General features: G+C 25.3%; 1 protein-coding gene across 1 annotated transcript in view; it reads right to left on the bottom strand.

Annotated features, from left to right (window-relative positions):
- Positions 1 to 24,342, bottom strand: part of LOC117177849 (helicase domino) — a 91,610-nt gene that overhangs the window by 1,620 nt on the left and 65,648 nt on the right. The window contains exons 21-25 of the mRNA XM_033368848.1: positions 21,800 to 21,835; positions 21,546 to 21,714; positions 16,888 to 17,378; positions 10,698 to 10,982; positions 4,176 to 5,276 (exon numbers count right to left, since the gene is read on the bottom strand). Of these exons, the coding sequence (XP_033224739.1) occupies positions 4,176 to 5,276; positions 10,698 to 10,982; positions 16,888 to 17,378; positions 21,546 to 21,714; positions 21,800 to 21,835 (2,082 nt within the window). The remainder of the gene's footprint in view (positions 1 to 4,175; positions 5,277 to 10,697; positions 10,983 to 16,887; positions 17,379 to 21,545; positions 21,715 to 21,799; positions 21,836 to 24,342) is intronic.

Here is a 24,342-nt window from a genome sequence, read left to right as displayed (position 1 = left end):
TTTCTAAATTTTTGTTCGAAATTTTAAAGTGATTAATTTTCAAATAAATATTCAACTGGAATAGTTAAATTTTCAACTAAAAGGATGAACTTTCAACTAAAATCATGAATAATTAACTGAAAAACTGGAATCGTCAACCAAAAAACACATTATTCAATAAAATGCATGCATTTTTAACGAAGTATTTGCATTTTAATTAAAAAAGCCAAATTTTCGAAAAAAATAATTGGACTTTGCACTGAATAAATAATCATTTCCAACCGAAAATGGAAGTCAAATTTTTAGTTAAAAAAAAAAAAAACTAATTTGAAATTAAACATAAGTATGGTGGCCGTTTTAATCGACGAAATACATTCCCGGTCATTTCCCGGTTCGTAAACATTTTTCACGGTCAATGAAATTTAAAAAAATTGAACACTAAAACTAAACAATTTTCCACTTGCAGTAATAAAAACTGAGCTGCAAATGAAATCACTCTAAGTGGAAATGTTAAATTTTGAACTTTTAAAATTGAAATTTAAGTTTTTTATTTAAAAATTTTGTATTCAAATGCTCAATAATTTACGCGTATAAAATTGAAGGTAATAATACTTTTCAAAATGAAATATATAACTCCACGTTATCATTTTCAATGCTCTAAATTAAAAAATCAATCAATTGACTTCAAAATTTTTTAAATTATATAATTTTAAGGAATTTCAAGCTAGAAACATCAAATATTGAAAAATTGAAAAATATTTAACTGAACTCTTCTTAAATCAGAAATTCAATTGCTTTCTTTTTAAATAGTTTAAACATCCTTGGAAAACTTCAAAATTTTATTTCCAAATCTTGAGAAATCTAGAAGTTGTTTAAAATTTGTTTTAAATTTAAAATTATTTTGGAATTTTTTTTCGGAACTTCTAAATGTTTGTCAAAGTGAAATTAATGTTTTCTACAACTTTCAGAAAATTCTGCTAATTTTAGAACATTTCTTTACAATTGGGATGTATAAATAACAATTGAACATTTATTGTTTGTAGGCGAAAATTGAAAACTTTTCCAAATTTGCATGATAATTTTTAATCTGTTTAAAACTCCTAAATATCTCTTAAATTTACTCAAATTTTTTTTTTCAAATGTTAATTTGTAAATTATACACCAAAAATTAAAAATTTCACTTACAAATTAAGCATTTTTCAAATACAACAATTAAAATTGTAACGTTCAAAATTTAAAAGCTCTTCGAAATTTTAACGATTCCAGGTTTTCTATTTCAAACAATTCAGTTTAAGATTCTTTACTTTTAAATATTTGCTTTTAATTTACTTGTCTTAAATAAAAATTTCGAACTGAATGAGTTAAAAATTGATTATTTTAGACTGAATTCTGAAAAAATATTTTAAATTTAATAAAATCCTTTAATTGAGAATACAGTACAGATAAATTTAAAAAAAAAAATTATTTATTAAATAAAAATGTTTTTTATTAAAAATTTTCAAAATCAAAGGCTTTTAATTTCTATTTGTTCAAGTCTTTAAGAAAGCATTAAAAAAATCTTAAAATTAAAAATTTAAGCTTAGAAATAAAAATTCTAAATGGAAAATTTTTAAAGTAAAAAAATTGTGAATTACGCATTGTAAGCTAAAAAATAGCATAATTGAAAAACATAATTCTACAAACTTGTACAATTCCTGGTAAAAAAAATTCACTGTTATTTCCTCAAAAAATTCCTGGTCCAGCGGCCACACTGATTAATAGTTTTTAACGAAAACAATGAATCGTCAACTGGAATAGTTGAATTATAAAACAAGAAAGAATTAATTTTTACTAAAAAAAAGATAAATTATCAACCAAAATTTAAAAAACAAAATTTTCAGTTAAAAAAATTAATGTTTAATCAAAACAGGTGAATTTTCAACTACAACTATGGTATTTTTATTTGGAATAACTTAGATTTTCAGTTAAAAAAATGAATTTCAACAAAAAAATTAACTTAACAAAAAAGGTACATTAGAAAAAAGCGGCGAATTTTAAAACAAAAATGTAAATATTTAACTGAAACAATTGAATTTTAAACGAGAAAGATGCATTTTTATCGAAATGAATCTTTAACTAGAATAACTGAATTATTGACCAAAATATTGATTTTTAAACAAAAATTGAATAATTTAATTTTCGTCAAAAAATGGGTGGTTTAGCCAGATCTTATATAAAGTTATGGAACATTCAACTCTATTAATAGTTACATTTTTAGGTTTAAAAAAATTTTCAAACAAAAAATAATCAAAACAAAAAATAAGTTTTCAATCAAACGTCTCATTTTTCAAGTATTTATTATTTTCTCATTTTTTACTTTCAACTAAAAAATTTTATTTCTAAACTAAAATTATGAATATTTGACTGGAACACTTGAATTTTCAACCAAAACGATGATTTTTTAAAGAAGAAGACTAATTTAAAAATAAAAAGCTTAGTTTTCTACAAAAAAAAAAGAACAGATTTTTAACAAAATATGTGGATTTTCATCGAAATAGTTGCATTTTTAATTAAAAAAGACCAATTTTCATCCAAATTGTTGAACTGATGAATATTAAACTGCAATAATTTCATTTTATAAAAAAAAACACTAAAAATTAAAAGATTACATCTTTTCCATAAACTAAACACTTCTTGAATTAAAAGTTAAATTTTTTTCTTTTTGAAAAGTTCTAAAATCCTTCAAATGCTTTAAAATTTTACATAAGAAACTTGAAACATCTACACGATATTTTAATTTTCTCAAATTTTAAATTATTAAAATTTTTTTTTTAGAACTTCCCGACATCTTTTTAAATGGTTCAAATCTTTCTCAAATTTGTCGTACGAATTTTTCTAAATCCTGCCTAATTAAAAAATTTTCCTAGAAAACTTCCACATTCATTTTTGATAATTTTGTAAATATTTCTAAATATTTTAACATATTACCTTAAAATAATTTTTCAAAATAAAAAATAATTTTCAAGTTGTCAAGGGAATTAATTTTAATTTGTTTGAAACTTCTAAATATCTCTTTAACTGACTCGAATTTTTTCCAAAAATAATAGGTGTTGAATTTTTACATCAAAATTCAACAATTTGATAGACAAATTAATTTTTTTAAAAAGAGCAATTAAAATTGTAACGTTCAAAGTTTATTATTTTATTTAGTTTTTAATATTTATTTTATAATTACTTATTTTAAATAAACAGCCAGTCAGATATTTTTAAATATTAACTGTTTTTTTTTCTTGATTAAAATTTTTCAAATTCAATTATTAAAAATGGAATTTTTGCACTAAAATACTTGAAACTAATTAAAAGCCTTTAATTATGAATATATTACTTTGATGTTATATAAAAATTGAAAATAGTTTATAAAGTTTCAGTCGGTCTTTCCAATTAAAACAGTTTCATTTTCAAAGTTAAAATTTGGAAATTCTAAAATTGTAAACTGATTCCGACTCGTCATGTCGTCATCAATTATTATTATTTTGTTAATCTTAAAGTAAAGTTCAATTTTAAAAATCATTCATTAATTTATATTCACATTTGATCAACTAAAAAGTTGTTTAGCCAAAAATTTCCGATCATTGAAAAGATAACAATTCAACTAATTATTTAAAAAGCAGTTGAAATCAAAGTTGGGACAGATTTTTTTCTAGACATTTGTAAAATTCTCGGTCAAAAAATAAATTCACTGTCATTTCCCGGTCTCATAAAATTCCTGATTTCACGGTCCAGCGGCCACCCTAATTTTTCTAAATTTGCTAAAATAAAAAAAATTTAAAAAATAATCATAAGTAAATTCCCGACCATTTCGCCACCCTGAACCCTGCCTAACTCTAAATTCGAAACTAAATTAAAATCAAACAAATATAGGATAAAAATCAAATCAAGATTAAAAACACAACAAGAGATTTCAATTTTCCTTAAAAAAAAAAAGAAAAAAATTTTTTGTCTGTTTTTTTTTTATCTTTTCTCAAATTGTTAAAGGAACATTTTATGGTGCTTGCCGAAATTTTTTCGCTGAAATCTTGGTTTTATTTTCCGAAAATCTGCACATTAATTTTTCTAAATTGTCTAAAATAAAAAAAAATAAATAAATCAGAAGTAAATTCCCGGTTTTTTAATTAATTTAAAAAAAAAAAAAAAAAAAAAAGTTTAAATCAACTCACATGAGTGAACTGCTGAACTCCCGATGGCTGTACACCTTTCATCACCTGCTGCAAATGCTGAACCGTCATCGTCGGCTTCTGTTGAAGAATCAGTTGTCCCTGAACGCCAGCCTTTCCCGTCACTTGTGCCAACTGCGTCACCTTCTGACCCGGCAATTTCCTCTGCGTCAAAAGATGCGGATGAATCTGAAGTTGCCTGAGCTGCTGCGGCGTAGCTCTCACACCAGTCATCCCCGGCGCCTTCACCAACGCCACCGGCGACGATGGATTATTCGTCTGCATCTGTAATCCCGCCTGGGCGAAAATCTGCGTAGCCGTTAGTGCCGTTTGCGTTGGCACTTGAACTTGCGTCACACTTTTGCCCTGCTGCTGTTGCTGCAGAGCCGCCGCCGCCGCCGATGCTGCTGCACTCTGTCTTTTAATTAAGGCAGCCATATCCGTTTCCGAGAGCCTCGTCACCGATTGCTTACCACCAGCCGTCTGAACAGTTCCACTCGTTGAAACGCCCTGCTGTTGCTGGTGCTGTTGTTTCATCAGTGCCGCCGCAGCCGCTCGTTGTTGCGCTACCGCGGCTACAGATCCGGACACAGCCACTTTTTGTGCGCCGCCTTGTGCCTGAAGCTTGAGCAATTGCTGCTGCTTGAGTAGCTGCTGCTGACGGTAATATTGTATCTGGGCGGTGGTCAGTTGTTTACCGCCCGCGGTGGCCATCGTCACACCGACAATACCCTTGGGCGCTGTGGCGGTGGAATTTTGACCCGCCGAGACTAGACTGACAGTCGCTATTCGCGGCGCTGCCGATATATTTGCGACACTCACCACAGTCGGTGTTGATCGAGCTTCTTGCATCGCGAGGGCCCCTCCTGGACGGGTTTTAATGGGCGTCGTTGCCGTTGGTGTGCCGGATGCGGATGCGATCGCTGTCACGGTTTTTATAGGTGTAAGAGCAACGGTTGTGGTAGTTGAAACTACTGATTGAGGTAATTGATGGATTTGTGCTGAGCCTCCCGATGTTGAAGGCTGCGCTTGTTGCAATTGAATTTGCGCTTGTTGTTGCTGGACGAGACGTGCAGCTGCTAGCTGTTGTTCTTGCGTCAGGACCTGAAATTAAATTAGGTTTTTGAGTGACAATATCAGACTTCAAGACAATGAAATTAAAACATTCAAACTCTAAAGCTAAAAATATTGTCATTCACAAAAGTCGCCAATCTTTAATATGATTTATAAAATAAAATAAAAAAATCTGCCCGCAAGGGCAGAAATTCGCTCGCAAGTTTGAGCGCGACTAATGGCTCTCACACTCCGCGCTCGGTATTTGCATTTCTCCAAAATTCGTGCACAGACCCTTTAAAATCAAAGGTCGACGGATCGACAACTGCAATTTTGTGATTGTGAACTCTCTTTTGTTAAAGCTCTTTCAGCTTTAACGAACACATTCAAATCACGTATCTCGTGTTTCGCACTCGACTTTGTCCATATGTCAACTTTTCTACATTATGCTCAACACTTTAATATCAAATATAATACATTTTGTATGCAAGTCTGCCTGGGATTGCTTATTCAGATATTGCAAAATAAAGCACAAATTGTATTGATCATGATTATTTCAATATTTATTTCTTATTTTGCTTTAAATTGTATTCTGAGATGCGCTGAAACATGTATCATTTCAATAAATTTATATCATTACAATTCATAATATGCATAAAAATTGAATCACACTAATTCTTATTTCCTTATTTTTATAATTTTAAAAAGTGTTTAATCTTGTTTTTTTTACGATTAAAGAAAAACTACTGTGCATTTTATTTTTTTATTATTCTTAATGATTAAAAAAAAATCTACTCGTCCTATCGAAAAATAATAATAAATTTACAGATCTTTTTAGGCGAACAACTTTTGTCTGTTAATTTTAGTTCGTACCTTGTGTCGTTCTTTTCAAAAAATAATTAATATTTTTATTTTAAATGTTATTTTTTACGACTAAAGCAAAAAATACGTGTCCTAACAAAAATTATAGCTATTTTTTTAGATGAACAAGTTTCGTCTCATTTTTTTTTTGCGTAGCTTGTGTTGTTAGTCAAAAAAATTTTTATTTTTCTACTTTAATGTTGTTTTTTACGACTGAAAACAAAAAGTACGTATCCTATCGAAAAGTGATTCATAGTAATTTTGTAGGTCTTTCTAGGGCGCGCAATTTTAGCTAATTCATTTTTTTCGAATCTTGCATAGTTCAGGGTGGCCGTTTTAATCGACGGAATAAATTCCCAGTCCTTTCCCGGTTTTTCCTCGGTTCGCAAACATTTTTCACGGACAATGAAATTTAAAAAATTAAACACTAAAGCTAAACAATTTTCCACTTGAGGTAATAAAAAGTGAGCTTGAAATAAAAACACTCAAAGTGGAAATGCTAAATTGTGAACTTTTTAAATTGAAATTTAAAAGTTTTTAATTCAAAAATTTTATGTTGAAATATGCTCAATAATTTACGCGTATAAAATTGAAGGTACTAACATTTTTCAAATTCTCGAAATTAAAAAATCAATTAATGAACTTTAAAAAATTCAAAATTATATAATGTTAAGGACTTTTAAGCTAGAAAAAACATCGAGTATTGAAAAATTGCAAAATTTTTAACTGAACACTTCTTAAATTATAAATTCAATTCTTTTCTTTATAAATAGTTTAAACATCCTTGGAAAGCTTCAAAATATTGAGAAATCTAGAAGTTATTTCAAATTGGTTTTAAATTTAAAATTATTTTTGAATTTTTTTTCAGAAATTCTAAATATCTGTCAAAATTAATTGAATTTTTTCTACAATTTTCAGAAAATCCTGCAAATTTTAGAACATTTCTCCACAATTTGAATGTATAAATAAAAATTCAACATTTATTATTTGTAGGCGAAATTTGAGTAATTTTAAGAGATATGCAGAAGTTTTGAAAAGATTCGAGCTTAATGTAAAACTTGAAATGATAGCCTAATATAAAACAAAATATAAATTTTCGCAGATTTTGTCTACAAACGTTATTTGTAAATTATACATCAAAAATTAAAAATTTCACTTACAAGTTAAAAGCATTTTTCAAATACAACAATTAAAATTGCAACGATCAAAGTTTAAAGGCTCTTTGAAATTTTAACGATTCCAGATTTTCTATGTCAAACAATTCAGTTAAAGATTCTTTAGTTTTAAATATTTGGCTTTAATTTACTTGCCTTAAATACAAATTCAAATATTGCTAAATATTCAATAATTAATCTTTTTTAATTAAAAATTTCAAATTGAATGAGTTAAAAATTGAATATTTTGACTGAAACAATATTTCAAATTTAATAAAACCTTTTAATTGAAAATTTATTATTATGAAGCTATTTTTAAGTTGAAAATAGTTTATAAACTTTCAGTCACACACTAACACAATCTGACTTCAAATTGAAACCGTTTAAGTTTTAACGTTAAAATCTGAAAATGCTTAAATTTTGAACTGATTTAAAATCGTTTTGTCAAATCGTTTTTGCTCACTTTTTACTGCTCAAAGTACAGATAAATTTAAACAATATTTATTAATTTATTAAATAAAATTTCTTTTATCCACAATTTTCAATATCAAAGGCTTTTATTTTTTGTTTGTTCAAGTTTTTAAGAAAGCATTTGAAAATTTTTTAATTAAAAATGTAAGCTTAAAAATAAAAATTTTAAACAAAAAATTTGTAAAATTCCCGGTCAAAAAATTCACTGTCATTTCCCGGTCTCAAAAAATTCCCGGTTTCCCGGTCCTGCGGCGCCACCCTGGTAGTTTGACCAAAAAATGGAATTTTTGGATTTTTCATTATTTTTGGTACGTTCAAATTTTGAATTTTCAACTTTTCGACCAAATTGAAAAAGTTGTTATAATAATCGTGTAGGGCTTTCAAAAATCAACCTTTTTCTTCTATTGACTTTTTTTTCATATCATGCGTTGTTTGGCTTAAAATGTTCATTTTAGTTTGTTTTTTTAGTTTTCGAGGACATGGAATGTTGAAACCTTGAAAAAATGTGGTTTAAAAATTTTTGAAAATGCGCTCACTTTATTAATTTTTATCCAAAATAGCTGGTGTACGAACTTGTTCTTTCTTTTTAGGCCTTAAAAAAGTGTGCCAAAAAATTTCTGACAATACGTACACACCGTTTGTGAGTTTATTATAAATAAGTTTTTCTGTTCATTTTCTAAGAAATCAATACGTTTAATTTAGACAGTTTTGGCAAATTATATTACAAGCTATTCTCAAATATATTACTACAAACACTTCATTAAATACTAAAAGCGTAATTAATAATTTCTGGAATTTGTCTGTAAGGTCCATGAATGTGAATAATAATTCGAACAAATTTCGATTGCCTTATACTTAAAATTCAGTGCATATTTTAGCAAAAATTATGTAAAACTTTAAAATTTCAAACTAAAATTTTAACCCTTGAAATACCTAACTTTTCAAGTAAAAATATTAAATCTTCAACAAGATAGATGAATTTTGAACCAAATATTAAAATTTTCTCCCAACAAAAAAAAAGAAAATTTTTCAACACAACATATAAATTTTCAACAGATTAGTTTAATTTTGATCTAATAAAGATCATTTTTCAACAATAAAAAAGAGAATTTCAAGTTTAAATTAAAAATAAATTTTTATTACAAAAAAAAACACAAATTTCCAAGAAATGTGATGAGTTTTAAACTAAACTTATGTATTTTCAACTGGAATAGATTAATTTTAATTTAAAAAAAAATGAATTTTTAACAAAAAAGTAACATTATAAATAGAAGAGACAACATTTCAATTAAAATTTTAACTAAAAACTATCAATTTTCAACCAAAAATGGAATAGTCACATTATCAGTTAAAACCAATTTTTAACCAAACTGATGAATTATTAACTAAAATGATGACTGCTTAGCTGGAATCATCGGATTTTTAACAACAAATATAAGTTTTAAACCGAGAAGACTAAATTTCTACCAAGCCAACCAAAAATTTAATAGTTAAATTATCAGTTAAAAAAAATTCTAGCCAGAGATGAATTTTTAACTAAAAAAATGATGATATTCAATCGAAACACTTTCAGTTAAAAAATACTTAAAAAAAATAACTGATGAATTTTTAACCAAAATGTTGGAATATTTAAGTGGAATAGTAACAAAACAGTTGAAAACAAAATTCAACAAAAAAAAAAACAACAAATTTTCAACAAAATAGTTCAAGTTTCAACTAGAATAATGAAAGATTCAAAACCAAAACAAAACTTGTTGAAAATTCATCTTTTTGGTGTAATATTAAACTATTTTTGTAGAGAATTAAACTATATGGTTGATAAAGTATTTATTTTTAAATTTCATCTTTTTAGTGGAAAATTAATTGTTGTTAAAATTTCAAATGTTTACACAAAGTTTGACTTTTTAATTTGAAAAATTCAACAACTTAGTTCGAAATTCATGTACATATTTTTTCAAAAATTAGTGTTTTTTCGGTACAAAATTAATATTCTTGGTGGAATATTCTTCTTTTTGGTTTAAAATTTAATTATTTGGATAAAAATTCTTCTTTGTTTAAAAATTCAATAACTGGGTTAAAAGTTGAACTAATTTGTTAATTATTTCTAAAATTCTCCTCCCGTAAATCGACCTATTTTATTTTTTAATGAATATTTCATAATATTTATATATATAATAAATAATATTTTGTTGAAAATTCATTTTTTAAAAGTATTTTTAAGTAAACTATTTTTTAACTCATGATTATCGGTCAAAATATCAACTGCGATAAAAAATTAACCTTTTTTTTCAGTAAGTATTTTTTGTTGTTAAAAACAAACGTTTACGTATATAATTCAACTATTTTGTTAAAAATTCGTCGTTTTATTGAAAATTACTTTTTTAGTTAATAATTCAAGGACTTGATAAAAAAATCAGGTATTTTGTAAAAAAAAATTATACTTTGTAGAAAATTAATCTTCTTGATTAAAAATTCAAATATTTGGTTTAAAATGCAAACATTTTGTTGGTCATCATTTTCGGTAAAAAATTCGAACTGTTTTATTGAATAATTCATCTTTTTGTACAGAAAATTATTTTTTTGTTGTATAAAACTAATGTTTCTTGGTTAAAAGTGATCTTTTTTGTTGAAAATTCAACTCTTTTGTTCAAAATTCGTTCCTTAGGATTGAAAAATCACCTTTCTTAGTTGTAAATTAACTTTTTCGGTAAAAATTCAACTGTACTCTACAAAATTCGTTTCCTTGACTTGAAAAATTTCAACTGTTTGCTTAAAAGTGCAACTATTTCGTTAAAAATTGATTGTTTCCTAAAAATGTTACTTTTTAGCTTCAAAACTATTATCTTTCGTTTCAAACTTTGCTGAAAAGTCTACAATATTTAAAATGGTTTTAAAAAAATCAAAATAATTAATTCTGGGATATAATTTTAAAAAATGGAAACTGCAAGATTTGAAAATGTAGTGTTAAAATAATTTGTCTACTAACCGCATTTTTAATCTTCTCTTTAGCGATTCTTTCAGCTTTTCGTACAGCAATTTCCATTGGAGAAAGAGGACTTTCGTACTGAATTCCATACTCATTCCAAACACCCGCGTGTTTTGGATTCTTCAGCGACGGATTCATACAAACTGGCTTTGTAGTGGGCGCTTTTTTATTCGACACCATTTTTATAGCGTCATGCCTCTGACACGAAATAGACGTGAAAGCACTATTCTTGTCCTGATTATACAACTGGGAAGTCCTCATTGGTCGATTCGTTTTACTCTGTTGCTGAAAAGAAGAACAAAAAATATGTATTTTTTAAGATATCTGGATAAATTCAGAAAACTTCAAAACAATTCAAGTTATATTCAAAAGAATTCAACTAGATTGGAGAAACTGTTTAAAATCAATAAAATTACATTGATTTCCGTAAAAAAAATAGGAAAGAATTTAGAGGAACTTAAGGAAAAGGGGAAGGATTCGATGAAATTCCTAAAAATTCAAGGCAGATTAAAAAAAGATTCAAAATTAATTGAAAACAATGTAAAAATATGAAAAACCTATATCAAATTCAGTAAATTTGAAATGAATTAAAAAAAATTCAAGGTAAATCAAAAGAATTTGACGGCCTACGAATTCAAGATGATTTTACAAGAATTTAAGATCAAATGAATAATTTTTTTATTTAATCAAAAAAATCCATTGAATTAAATAGAATTAATTGAATTTAGAAGAATTCATGCAGATTAAAAAAATTCATCAGTATTCCAAAGAATTTAAAAGAATAAAGGATATATTTAAAAAAGGAAATCTCTTAAAATCTTTGAAACCCTACTCATTTCCAACCCAAGAAGTGACTAATGACTACAAAAAAATTCGAAAGAATTCGAATGTATTGACGAAAATGTTTAAAATCAATAAAATTCCATTGATTTCCGTAAAACTGGAATGAATTTAGAGGAACTTAAGGAAAACGGGAAGGATTCGATGAAATTCCTAACAATTCGAAGCAGATTAAAAAAGAAATTCGAAATTAATTGAAAACAATGTAAAAATATGAAAAACCTATATCAAATTCAGTAAATTTGAAATGAATTTTAAAAAAATCTAGGTAAATCAAAAGAATTTGATGGCCTAAGATTGCAAGGCGATGTTAAAAGATTTTAAGACCAATGAAATACATTTTTTTATTTAATCAAAAAAATCCATTGAATTAAATAGAATTAATTGAATTTAGAAGAATTCATGCAGATTAAAAAAATTCATCAGTATTCCAAAGAATTTAAAAGAATAAAGGATATATTTAAAAAAGGAAATCTCTTAAAATCTTTGAAACCCTACTCATTTCCAACCCAAGAAGTGACTAATGACTACAAAAAAATTCAAAAGAATTCGAATGTATTGACGAAAATGTTTAAAATCAATAAAATTCCATTGGTTTACATAAAATCGTAATGAATTTAGAGGAAGTAACTGTAAAAACATGAAGAATTCGATGACATTCATAAAAATTCTATGCGTATTAAAAAAATATTCAAATGAATTGAAAACAATGTAAAGATATGAAAAAAAATTTATCGGATTCAGTAAATTTGAAATGAGCATAGATAAATTCAAGGAAAAAATCAAAAGAATTGAAATGAATTAGAAAAATTTTCAAAATCGAAAAAATCCATTGAATGAATTTAAAGAAATTAAAAAAAAAAAAAAAAAGAAGAGAAGAGAAGAATTAGATAAAATTCATTTTAAAAATCAAGCTAAATTTGAGAAGCAATAAAGTTAATTGAAAACAATTTAAAAACATGAAAAACTTAATTAAATGGAGTAAAATTGAGTGAATTTAGAAGGATTCAAAAGAATCCAGGAAAAATCCATAAGAATTCCGGACGATTTCCAAGTAAATTGCAAAAAATATTTGACTATCTCTTCAAATCTTTGTAACTCGACATAAAACTATTCAAACCTTTGGAAATCCCTTGAAATTGTTTCAATCTCTTGAAAATGAATGTTTTATCTTTCCTTTCAAATCCGCGAAATCTGTTAAAACTCTTGAAAATGCCTGGGAATCTTTTACAGTACCCTAAAATATTGCAAGTCTTTGAAACCCATTTAATTACCAAACTTAATTAAAAATACTAAAATCAAATAAAAATTGCTTGTAATATTTTTAAATAATAGAAAATAAATCAAATATTTTGAAATCCTTTAACATTTTTTAAGCTCTTAAAAATGCCGAGGTATTTGAAAGAATACCTACAAATATTTAAAATCCTTTGATCATAATTATCAATGAATTTTTAACCACAAAAATTGATTTTCTACCAAAAAGGCAAATTTTTCACAAGAATACGTAAATTTTCAAACAACTGGTTTATTTTATAAATATAAAAAATATCCATTTTCAGAAAAATAGTTAAATATTCGACTAAAATAGTTTAATTTTTAGTGAAAAAAATTGATCTTTAACAAAGAAGTTACATTTTTAACCCCGAGAATTTAAGTTCAGGTCATATAACCGAGAATATGACAGAATTTAGGAGAATTTAAAAATTTATGATTTAAAAAAATATTTGTATTGTTCAGGTTATATCAGCGGTTGAATATAAATGATTTTCTAGCTCAGAAATATTCAGGAATTACAGTATTTCATATACAAATTTAAAAATTTCAAGTGTATTAATTTATTTTAATGGAATTTTCAACAAAATAATTGAATTTTTAACATAATAGTTGAATATTCATCCTAAAAAGAGAAAGTGCAAACGAAAAAGTGTCGTAGTTTATATTTAAATAAAAAAAGAATGAAATTTATACAACAAAAGAAAAGAGTTTGAAAATAAAAAAGACGAATTTCCAACAAATAAAGATTTTTCACTCAAAAAATAAATAAAAGTTTATCTAAATTATGACACCCTCAAACCAGAAGATAAATTTTCTTCACAAAAATTCAATTTTCAAACAAAAAATATGACTGTTCAACCAAAAATGAATTTTTCACGAAACAGATGAATGTTTATGAAAAAAAAGGAAATTTCAAACTAAAAAATATTTTTTTTTACAAAAAAAAAAGTTCGAATTTTTAACTAAAAAATATCAATCTTAAAAAATGGAAAAGTTCTATTTTCCGTTAAAAAATTAATTCTAAACCTAAAAAAAAGAAGTATTTTCCACTAAACAGTTAAATTTTCAAGCAGACATAAGCCTTCATCAAAACAAATTTCACAATGTAGTTTAACTTTGAACCAAGTAGTCAAATTTTCAATTAAAACGGATTAATTTATAGAAGATGAAGTTTTAAAGCATAAAGATAAATTAAAAAAAAATAGTTTAATTTTATGTTGAAAAAGATTTTAGTCGAATTTTCACGATCAAACTATGAATTTTGTAACAAGAAATAATTTTCTGCCAGAAAAATTGAATTTTCAATCCAAAAAGACGGGTTTTGAACCAAAAAGGATGACTTTCTAACAAAATAGTTAAATTCTCTACCAAAAAATTGCATTTTTATCCAAAAAAGATCAATTTTGTACTAAAACAGATGAATTTGTAATAAAAAAACAAATTTTTGTTTTACAAGTGGAACTTTCATCCAGAAAATTTTAAAACAAAAGTAAATTTTCTACGAAATAATTAAGTTTTCAAGAAAATAGTATAATAGCTTAATTTCTAACCAAACAGTTGCATTTTTATAAAAAAAAAAAAAATAAAGATTTAATTTCTGCTAAAGCAGGTAAACTTTATAATAAAAATAGACAACCTTTCACAAAAAAAGAGTTGAATTTTCAACCGAAAAGTTAATGAAAAAATTAAAAATTCTATTAAATAAAATAAATTCTGAGATTCTCATAAATTCTCAGAGAATTTATTTCTAGGTTTTCAATGAAAAATTGAATTGACTTCAAAACTCCGCCATTTCGTGAAACATCAATATTTTTTCATCTAGTTTCGTTCATTATTTTATTTCAAATGAGCCAGACTTGAGCAACTTTACTGAACGCAAAACGCCTTTTTTTTTGTTTCACTCGTAGATTAACTGTGACGCGCTTATTTATAACTCTTTTATCACGAAAAAATTAACATAGCTTCTTGAAATATGTGATAATCGAATGTTTAAAGATTGCTAACAAAATAAATAAAACTGTCTCGGTCTTAAGGATCCTACTTATTGGTTTGAAGAATCTCTCTTTGGTTGAAAATTAATTTTTTTAAACTTCAAATGTAACTATTCTATTTTTGGTTAAAAATATATCTTTTTTTTAATTGGAGATCAAATTATTTGATTGTAAATTCATTTATTTTTTTGAAAAAACATCTTTTTTTGGTTCAAATATCAACCGTAACATTTTTCTTCATTGAGAATTCGTCTTTTTTTATTGATAATTCAACTAGTATATTGAACTGATCTAGCTGATGTTTTTTATTTGGTAGAAAATTTAATTCCTTTCTTGAAAATTTAAGTAATGGTTTTAAAAAGTAATCTTTTTTGGTTGAAAATTCAACTTTTTTGTTAAGCATTCGTCTTTTTGGATCGCAAAAACCTCTTTTTGGATTTAAAATTTATCTTTCGTAGAAAAGTAATCTTTTTTTTTGAGAATTAATTTTTGTTGAAAATTGAACCACTTTGTTACAAATTTACTTTGTTGGTTGAAGAATCATCGATTTGTTTCAAAATTTATATATTTTTTTAAACTGAAAATTTAACTTCTATTTTTTGTTAAAAATTGATCTTTTTTAGTTGAAGATTAAACTATTCGATGGTAAATTCATTTATTATGTTGAAAAATCATCTTTTTTGTTCAAATATAAACTATTACATTTTTCATCGTCAAGAATTCAATTTTTTAAATAATAATTTAACGACTTGCTTGTACTCGTTTGTTAAATATTCTTTTATTTTTTAAAGATTCAATACAAAAATTAACTTTTTGAAAATTCATCTTTTTGGTGTAATACTCAATTATTTTTGTAGAAAACAAAACTATGTGGTTGATACTTAAAGTATTTATTTAAAATCTTTTCGACTCTTTAATTTGAAAAATTCGACAACTTAGTTCAAAGTTCATTCACATATTTTTTCAAAAATTAGCGTTTTTTCGGTACAAAAATTTAGATTCTTGGTGGAGTATTCTTCTTTTTGTTTAATGGGTTAAAATTAAACTAACTTATTAATTATTTTTAAAATTCTCCTCTTTGGTTGCAATTTTTTATTATTTTTTTCATCTGTAAATTTAACTATTTCATTTTTAATTCAGATTTTATAATTCGTATTTTGATTGAATTTAGCTCGTTAAAAAGTCTTACTTTTAAAAATGAAAATTAGTTTTTGAAAATTTAACTTTTGGGTTAAAAATTCAGATATTTTGTTGAAAATTCATCTGTTTCAATGAAAATTCAGATATTTGGTTTAAAATTCAACTATTTTGTAAAGTCATCATTATCGGTCAAAATATCAACTGCGATACAAAATTAATTTTTTTTATATATAAGTAATTTTTATTAGTTGAAAACAAATTTTTACGTATATAATTTAACTATTTTGTTTAAAAAACTCGTCATTTTATTGACTTCAACTTCTTGTAAATTCGGTCTTTTTTTTAATAATTACTTTTTTTAGTTAATAATTCAACTACTTGGTAAAAAATCAGGTATTTTGTAAAAGAAATTAGACTTTTTGTAGAAAATTCAACCATTTTGTTAGTCATCACTTTCGACAAAAAAATCGAACTGTTTGCTTAAACAATTCGTCTTCTTGGACCGAAAATTAATTTTTTTGGGTGTAAATCTAATTTTTCTTGGTTTTCTTTCACCCAGAAAATATTTCAGTTCATTTTTCAACACCAAAATATAAATTTTAAACAAAAAGTAAATTTTCTACGAAATAGTTCGGTTTTCAAGAGAATAGTATAATAGCTGAATTTCTAACCAAACAGTTGTATTTTTATAAAAAAAAAAAAAAAACAACCTTTCAAAAAAAAGAGTTGAATTTTCAACCAAAAATTTAACGAAAAAAAATGCAATTTTCAACTAATTAAAATAAATTCTGAGATTCTCATAAATTCTCAGGGAATTTATGTCTCGGCAATGTTCTCATTCTCGTTTACCGTTCCAAAACGACGGTCTGTGAAGCCTCAAGATATTGGAAATATTTGCAATTTTCTATAAAAAAAAAAATTCTTGAAAATTTCTAGATTACCTCTGCAACCTGTGGCATTTTATAAACACCCTTCTGTTTTTTCTGCTTCTTCGGGGTCGTGTCATAGAGCAGTTTGCCCTCTTCCCTGGGAACGATGACCATCTCGTACCTGCTTCTGCACTGCTTGGGTGACCTGTAAATCCTCGAGGTGTTGTTTATAATATCAGCAACCAAATCCCAATTTGGGGTTTGTGCTGGAGAAAGAACAACCAAATTGAGAGGCAGACTCTGATAAACTTGGATCGCCTGGAGCAAAGCCCAGTCTTCGTGAATCGTCCATTCGAGGAGGCTTTCCTGCTCGATTGGCGACTTCAATAATGGCGGTTTTAATCCCGAAATTCCGGCGACTGGCGGACGAACCACCATTCCGCGGAATTTGTGCAGCTTCATGTCCCTTCGCATTTTTACGAGAGCGGGCGATGGTCGATCGAAGAGGGACCGAGGAGCGAACACGGATTCCTCCTTGTGTCGTATTTTAGCTGGACGGCGTCCTAGAATGGAATATTTTTAAAGAAGCTTCAATTTTATTCATATTTTAAACTGGATGAAATTAATTTTTTAATAATAATGAAGGTTTTGTTCAAAATTAATTTGATATTTTATTTAGAAAATTGGAAATAGATTTGGGAAAACAGTAGCATAATTTAAAAAAAAAAAAAAAATCTTCTAATTTGAATCACACAACAGGCCTCGAACCGACTGGAATGATTTTCTTAATAAATCGCAAAAGTGAAAATTTCTTTTTTTAGGAATGTAGATTACAGCTTTCAAATAAAAAAGTCCAATTTGAAATAATTTTTTCACGAAAAAAATTAGATAGAATTGCTGGACTTTAATTTTTGCTGCTTTTCGGCTCTAAAATGTTCAATCCATTTTTCTACTTGAATTTGTTCAAGCTTTAATTTCTACATTTAAAACTGTTCAGTTTTTATATTTCTACTTTAAGTTGCACGATTTAGAAAAATTCCCATTTAAAATAGTACAAATGATAACAATTTAAATCTTTTATTTATATTATATATTGTACGCTTAAAGTTTCAATTAATTCGATCTTGAAAATTACTATTTGACCAATTTCAAACTTTTAATTCGTTTTTTGTCATATATCTCATGATTTTTCCAGGTACAATTGTTCATAGTATATTATTATTATTAATAAAGTTTATTCAGTCCTTGTAAATATTTAAAATAGTTAAATTTTAATAATAATTACAACAACAAATTTTATGTTATATACATAAAATCTCGTGCATATTTAGGTACAATTAATGCGGGTACTATGTACAGATTCAATTTAAAATTCTTAAATTCCTCAGTTTTCAAGTAAAAATACTACATTTTAATAAGCCAGATGAATGTTTAACCAAATAGTTGATTTTCAACAAAAAAAATTAATTTTCAAGAAAAAAAAAACAAATTTTTAACCAAATCCTTGAATTTTCAACAAAAAGAATAAATATGTTGAACTAAATAGTTGAGTTTTAAACAAAAAAAAAAGATAATTTTTTTATCCAAAGATGGAACTTAAATTTTCAGTATAAAAAATTAATTTTCAACCAAAGTTATGGATTTTCAACTAAAATGGTGAATCTTTAATAGGAAGTCGAATATTAAACCAAAAACACAAATTTAAAAAAAAATAGTGTAACTTTCAAACAGGTAATTTAATTTTTTAAAAAAGAAAAGATTTTCCAAAAAAAATAGTGACTGTTTAACTGAAATAGTCGAATTTCCCACCCAAAGGTGAGTTTTTAAACAAGATCAATTTTCTACAAAAAAAGGAAATTTTTCAACAAAATATATAAATGTGCAACCATACAGTTGAATTTTTAACTAAAAAAGATCAGTTTTCAACCAAATGGTTGTATTATTAATTAAATAAATAGATCAATTTTTAACAAAAAATGGAATAGCTCTATTTCCATTAAAAAAAATTTTGTTAAAAGAAATGTTTTCAATAAAATAGTTATATTTTCTACCAGTGTAATGAATTTTCAATTAAAATAATGTACCTTCAACTGTAGTATCTGAATTTTTAACTAAAAAGATTAATTTTAAGCAAAGCAGATTCATTTCAACCGAAAAAGACCAATTTTCTACAAAATACATGAATTTTCAGCTAAAAAATATCAATTTTCAACCAAAAATTTAATAGTTAAATTTTCAGTTTAAAAAATTACAACCACAACAACAACAAAAACTGATTTTCAACAAAACAGTTATATTTTTAACTGGAATGGAAACATTTTTAGAAATAAAATTGAACTTTTAACCAAAAAGAACGAATTTTCAACAAAATAGTTACATTTTCAACTAAGAAAGACTTTTTAGTTAAAAAAGAGAAAAATTCTACAAAACTATTGAATTTTCAAAGTTTTGAAACATTTTTGAAATCTATCTTTGTTCGTGAAATCCTTTCTACTCGTCTGAAGTCATTTAAATCTTCTCAAATTTGTTGAAAACTTTTTAAATCATTTAAAATCTTTTGAAATCTTTAAAATTGGTCCACTCTTCTTCAAATCTTTAAATTTATTGAAATTTTTTTAAAAACTAATGTATTTTTGGAGATATTTGTGAAATCTTTTGTAATCGCTCGAATATCTGAAGTCTTTGTTAAATCTTTTGCAATCTTCTGAACAATTTTTTAATAGATTAAAATCTTTAAAAGCTATGAAATCCTTGAAATGTGGTGTTTTGTACCCTTTTTGAAATCATTGAAATTCTTATATACTTTTGAAATCTTTCAATTTTGTATGAAATATATGCTATACCCTTTTTAAAATATCTTAAATCTTGTCAAAGTTTAAAAATCTTTGTAAAATATTATAAAACTTTATAAAATCTTCGAAATCCTTTAAATCTTTGAATTACTCCTTAAATCTTGGTTTGTAAAATTTTGCTTATTCTCTGAAACCATTGGATTATTTCAAATCTTTGTGAAATCTTATAAAAATGTTTTAAAACTTTCGAAATGGTTTCAAATTTTTAGAATTATAGAAAAAATCTTATAACCCTTTTTCAAATTTTTAAAGTTTAAAAATATTGGTGAAATCTTTATTGATAAATGATGATGACGAAATAAATTCCCGATCATTTTCATGATCAACAATTTACTAGTATAAAATTGAAGGTACTAAAATTTTTCAACTTAAAAAAATATAAATCCACGCTATCATTTCCAATGCTCTAAATTAAAAAATCAATCAATGAACTTTAACATTTTCAAAATTATATAATTTTAAGGAATTTTAAGCTAGAAACATCAAATATTGAAAAATGGAAATTTTTTTAACTGAACACTTCTTAAATGAGAAATTTAATTATTTTATTTTGAAATAGTTTAAACATCATTGGCAAGCTTCAAAATCTTGAGAATTCTAAATATCTGTCAAAATCAATTGAATTTTTTCTACAATTTTCAGAAAATCCTGCAAATTTTAGAAAATTTCTTTTCAATTTGGATGTACGAATAACAATTAAACATTTATTATTGGTAGGCGAAATTTGAGTAATTTTAAAAGATATGTCGACGTTTTGAAAAGATTCAAACTTAATGTAAAACTTGAAATGATAGTCTGATATGAAACAAAATGTAGATTTTCGCAGATTTCAAACAAAAAAATTAGATTCTTTTCAAGAATTGTGAAAGGCTTCAAAATAATAATAACATTTTCTGAAGATTCATAGGAAAATTAAAAATAACTTTAATTTTGATAAATTATTTTAAGAGAATATTTAAAAAGTTTTTCAAAGATTCAAACAAAATTTTCAAAAAAGATTTCAGAAGATTTTAAGAAAACTTTCTAATATGGGCATGATAATTTTTAATCTTTTTAAAAGTCCTAAATATCTTTTCTTAATTTTTTCTACAAATGTTAATTTGTAAATTTTACATCAACATTTAAAAATTTCACTCACAAATTAAGCATTTTGCAAATACAATAATTAAAATCCTAACGTTCAAAGTTTAAAGGCACTTTCGAAATTTTAACGATTCCGAGTTTTCTATGTCAAACAATTCAGTTAAAGATTTTTAACTTTTAAATCTATAAAATAATTGGCACAGTCCGAAAAAAGTGTCTTGAAATTTCTTTATTTGTTCTTTAATGGACAAAAGATATACTATTTATTGATAAATAATAACAGTTTTTCAGTAGCAAGATTTTTTTCTCAAAAAAAAAAAAAAAAAAAAAAAAAAAAAAAAAAAAAAAAAAAAAAAAAAAAAAAATCCAAGATTTCCTGGTTTTCAAGGGAAAAAAATGGAAGGAAAATTCCAGGTTTCAGGTATTTAAAGTCGCTAGACACCCTGTAAATGTTCATCTTCTTGGCTTGAAAATTCAACATTGTATACGGCCAATCAACCACTGAGACCATTTTTAGCCAATTAGCGAAAAAGTGCAAAAATATTTTTGTAGGAAAATTAAAGAAATAAAGACATTAGCAGATAATTGTGAGAAAATTAGTGTCATTTTTTTCGAAATAGTAGAAAAATAGTGTCATCGATAAAAAAAAAAAAGTGTAAAAAATCAGAGGCCCGACTTTCTGAACTCTTTCAATATTAAAAAATTTAATCAATAAAGCTAAAAAATTTTTCATTTACAAAAAAAAAATGATGAAAATTTCGAAATTATTGAAAGATTTAATTTTTTTTAACGTACCATCTCTCTCACTGATGACTGGATCCACCCTATGTCGTTTCAGTTCTTTTTTAACAAATACAGGCGGCAATTCAGCTTCCGACATTGGCGTATTCTCGTACAAGAATCCCAAAGAGTAATCGATGTAGACATCGTCCTCAGAGGTTGGAGGCGTTGGCGGACACCACATCTAATATTTTGGATTCATAATTCGATAAGAGAGGAAAAAATTGCACGCAAATTATTTAAAAGAAATAATTTTTAGAAATACTAACCGGCATTTGTTCCATCGTGTTCTCGGATAACCAGATCTGTAAAATAGGATAAACTCTAATAGTAAAATAGATCATTCCCAATGTCACTTTCTAAAATAAGAGATCATTTCAACTGGAAAAATAAGTACACCAAAAAAAAAAAAAAAAAGCTTTACTATCATTTTAATTTTGCTTTTAGCGAAGACATCAATTTTCTGTTTGACAAATTTGCAGCTAGACTTCAACATGAAACTTACCGTGACAAACAAATATTTTAGAGTGGGGTACTTGAAACTCAAGAATTGCTTACGTTAAAAATGTACTTCACTTTTTTCTAAATTCAGGTATCAGGACTTCCACCAAAATTTTCGTAGACGAATTCTTCATTCTAAAAATCATTACTTATTATTTGGTAAAATATAAATAAATCCTTCAAAAAATTATCAATCCTTTAAAATTATAGTGTTTCGACTGTATTTTTTTTTTTTTTTTTTTTTGTAAAACTGTTTCTAACTTGTAAATAATGGTGTAATTTAATTTTTAATTCGCAGGTCCATGAAAATAAATCCTATCCAAAAAATTTACCACAGTGAAAATATATTTCTTCTCAATTCTCACAAATCTGCTGTCATTAAAAAATTTAAATTGCAAGATTTTATCTTTTTTTTTTCCAAAAGTCGATATCGAATGACTGAGTGGAAGTCCTGCAAGTGCATATTTTGGATAATACTGTGTTTGAGTAAAAAAATTCTTTTCACGAAACAGTAGGAATTGCAGGATGTCAGTTTTCATCAGATAAAAAAATTCCCGGTTTGCAAACATTTTTTACGGTCAATGAAATTAAAACATTCGAAAATCTAAAGCTACAAAACTTTCTATTTGAAGTAATAAAAACTGAGCTGCAAATCATTTTAAGTAATTTTAAGCTCGAAATATTAAAAAATGAACGATTACATTTTTGTTATAAACTGAACACTTTAAATTACAAGTTAAATTATTTTCATTCTATGTCATTAAAAAAATCATTAAAAATCTTCAAAATTTCACTTCAAAACGTTTCGAATTCTTCCTGAATTTTTTGTTAAATCCTGCAAGATAAAAAAATCGGCTAGATTTATTTTTGACAATTTTGGAAATCTTTTTAAATATTCCCTTAAAATTAATTTTTCAAAATAAAAGTAATGTTCAATGTTCCTAGGAAGCTTAAAAAATTTTTTTATTGGAATCATTTCAAAGTTTAAATTAATTTTGAATCTTTTTAGACCTTCTAATTAACTTTTCAACTTACTCGAATTTTTTTTATGAATTGTAGTTGTTCAATATTTATTATACATTAAAACTCAACATTTTTACTTTCAAATTAAAATTTTTCAAATAGAATTAAAAGTGTAACGTCCAAAGTTTAGTTTTAAATATTTGATTGATAATTTACTGATATTAAATGAAAAATCAAATATTTCTGAATATTAAGAAATTGCTATTTTTCTTAATTAAAAAATTTTAGATTTTAGATAAAAACAATGTTTAAATTTAATAAAAGCTTGTTAATCCTCAATGTATCGTTCAATTTTAAAAATCATTATAATTTAATTCAAATTTGATTAGCTAAAAATGTTTTTAATTAATTTGCTATCGTTTTCAAAAGTTTCTATTTTTTAATTGTTCACGTATTTGAAATTGCATTTTAAAATTCTTTAAATTAAAATGTACGCTTACAAATTAAAATATAAAATGGAAAATTTGTAAGTGAAAGATTTTCGAATTAAGCACTGTAAACTGAATTCTACCATAATTAAAAAGATAAAAATTCAACTGATTATTTAAAAAAATCTTATTTTATGGCCAAAACTCGTTCTTTGGTAGGTTCATTAATTCATTTCATAAATAAAAAAATAATTATTTTCAATCTAAACACGTAACTTAGTTTAGTGGTCCCCAATCATAGTTTTTTCTTTCTTTTTTTAACACATTTTTTGTTTTTATTTTCCCAATGTCTTGAAAATTCATTTGTTAGTAAATTTATACACATATAGAAAAGTTTTATACGCTCATTTTGAAGGAAAATAGTAATTGCATCTTCATAAAAATTTTTCTATAAAAAAAATCTTAAAAGTTACTTTAAAAAAATGTGGAAGAAAAAATTATTATCTTTCTTAAAAATGAGTTTACAATTTTCAATAAATTATTTACAATGATAGTAATATAAAAGATGATAATTTTATATGTATAAAAATGTAATAAATGCTTTTTCAAGACATTGGAAAAATATAGAAGATATAGAGGGACCTCTGAATCATATCAGATTTAAACAAATTTTATTTCAAAAATTCACATTCGAAAATAAATTTTTTTTCGATCATTTTTCAATCCAGTTTTTTATTTTCGTTTGAAAGCAAACTACCCGCAAAAATTTTGAGCTGTTACGAAAGTACTTTATTTTTTATAATTTTCAAATGCAAACTTTTTCATCTTTATAAGGCGAAAGGTAATAAAATTATGCGTCTAATAAGCCCAAGTTGAAGGGAAAATATCAATTTTAGAAAAACTGAATAAATTGAAATAAT

The sequence above is a fragment of the Belonocnema kinseyi genome, chromosome 8, assembly GCF_010883055.1.
Source record: "Belonocnema kinseyi isolate 2016_QV_RU_SX_M_011 chromosome 8, B_treatae_v1, whole genome shotgun sequence".
NCBI classification, from domain to species: Eukaryota; Metazoa; Arthropoda; class Insecta; order Hymenoptera; family Cynipidae; genus Belonocnema; species Belonocnema kinseyi.
The sequence above is the reverse complement of the archived record's forward strand: the minus strand, read 5'-3'. Positions and strand labels throughout refer to the sequence as shown.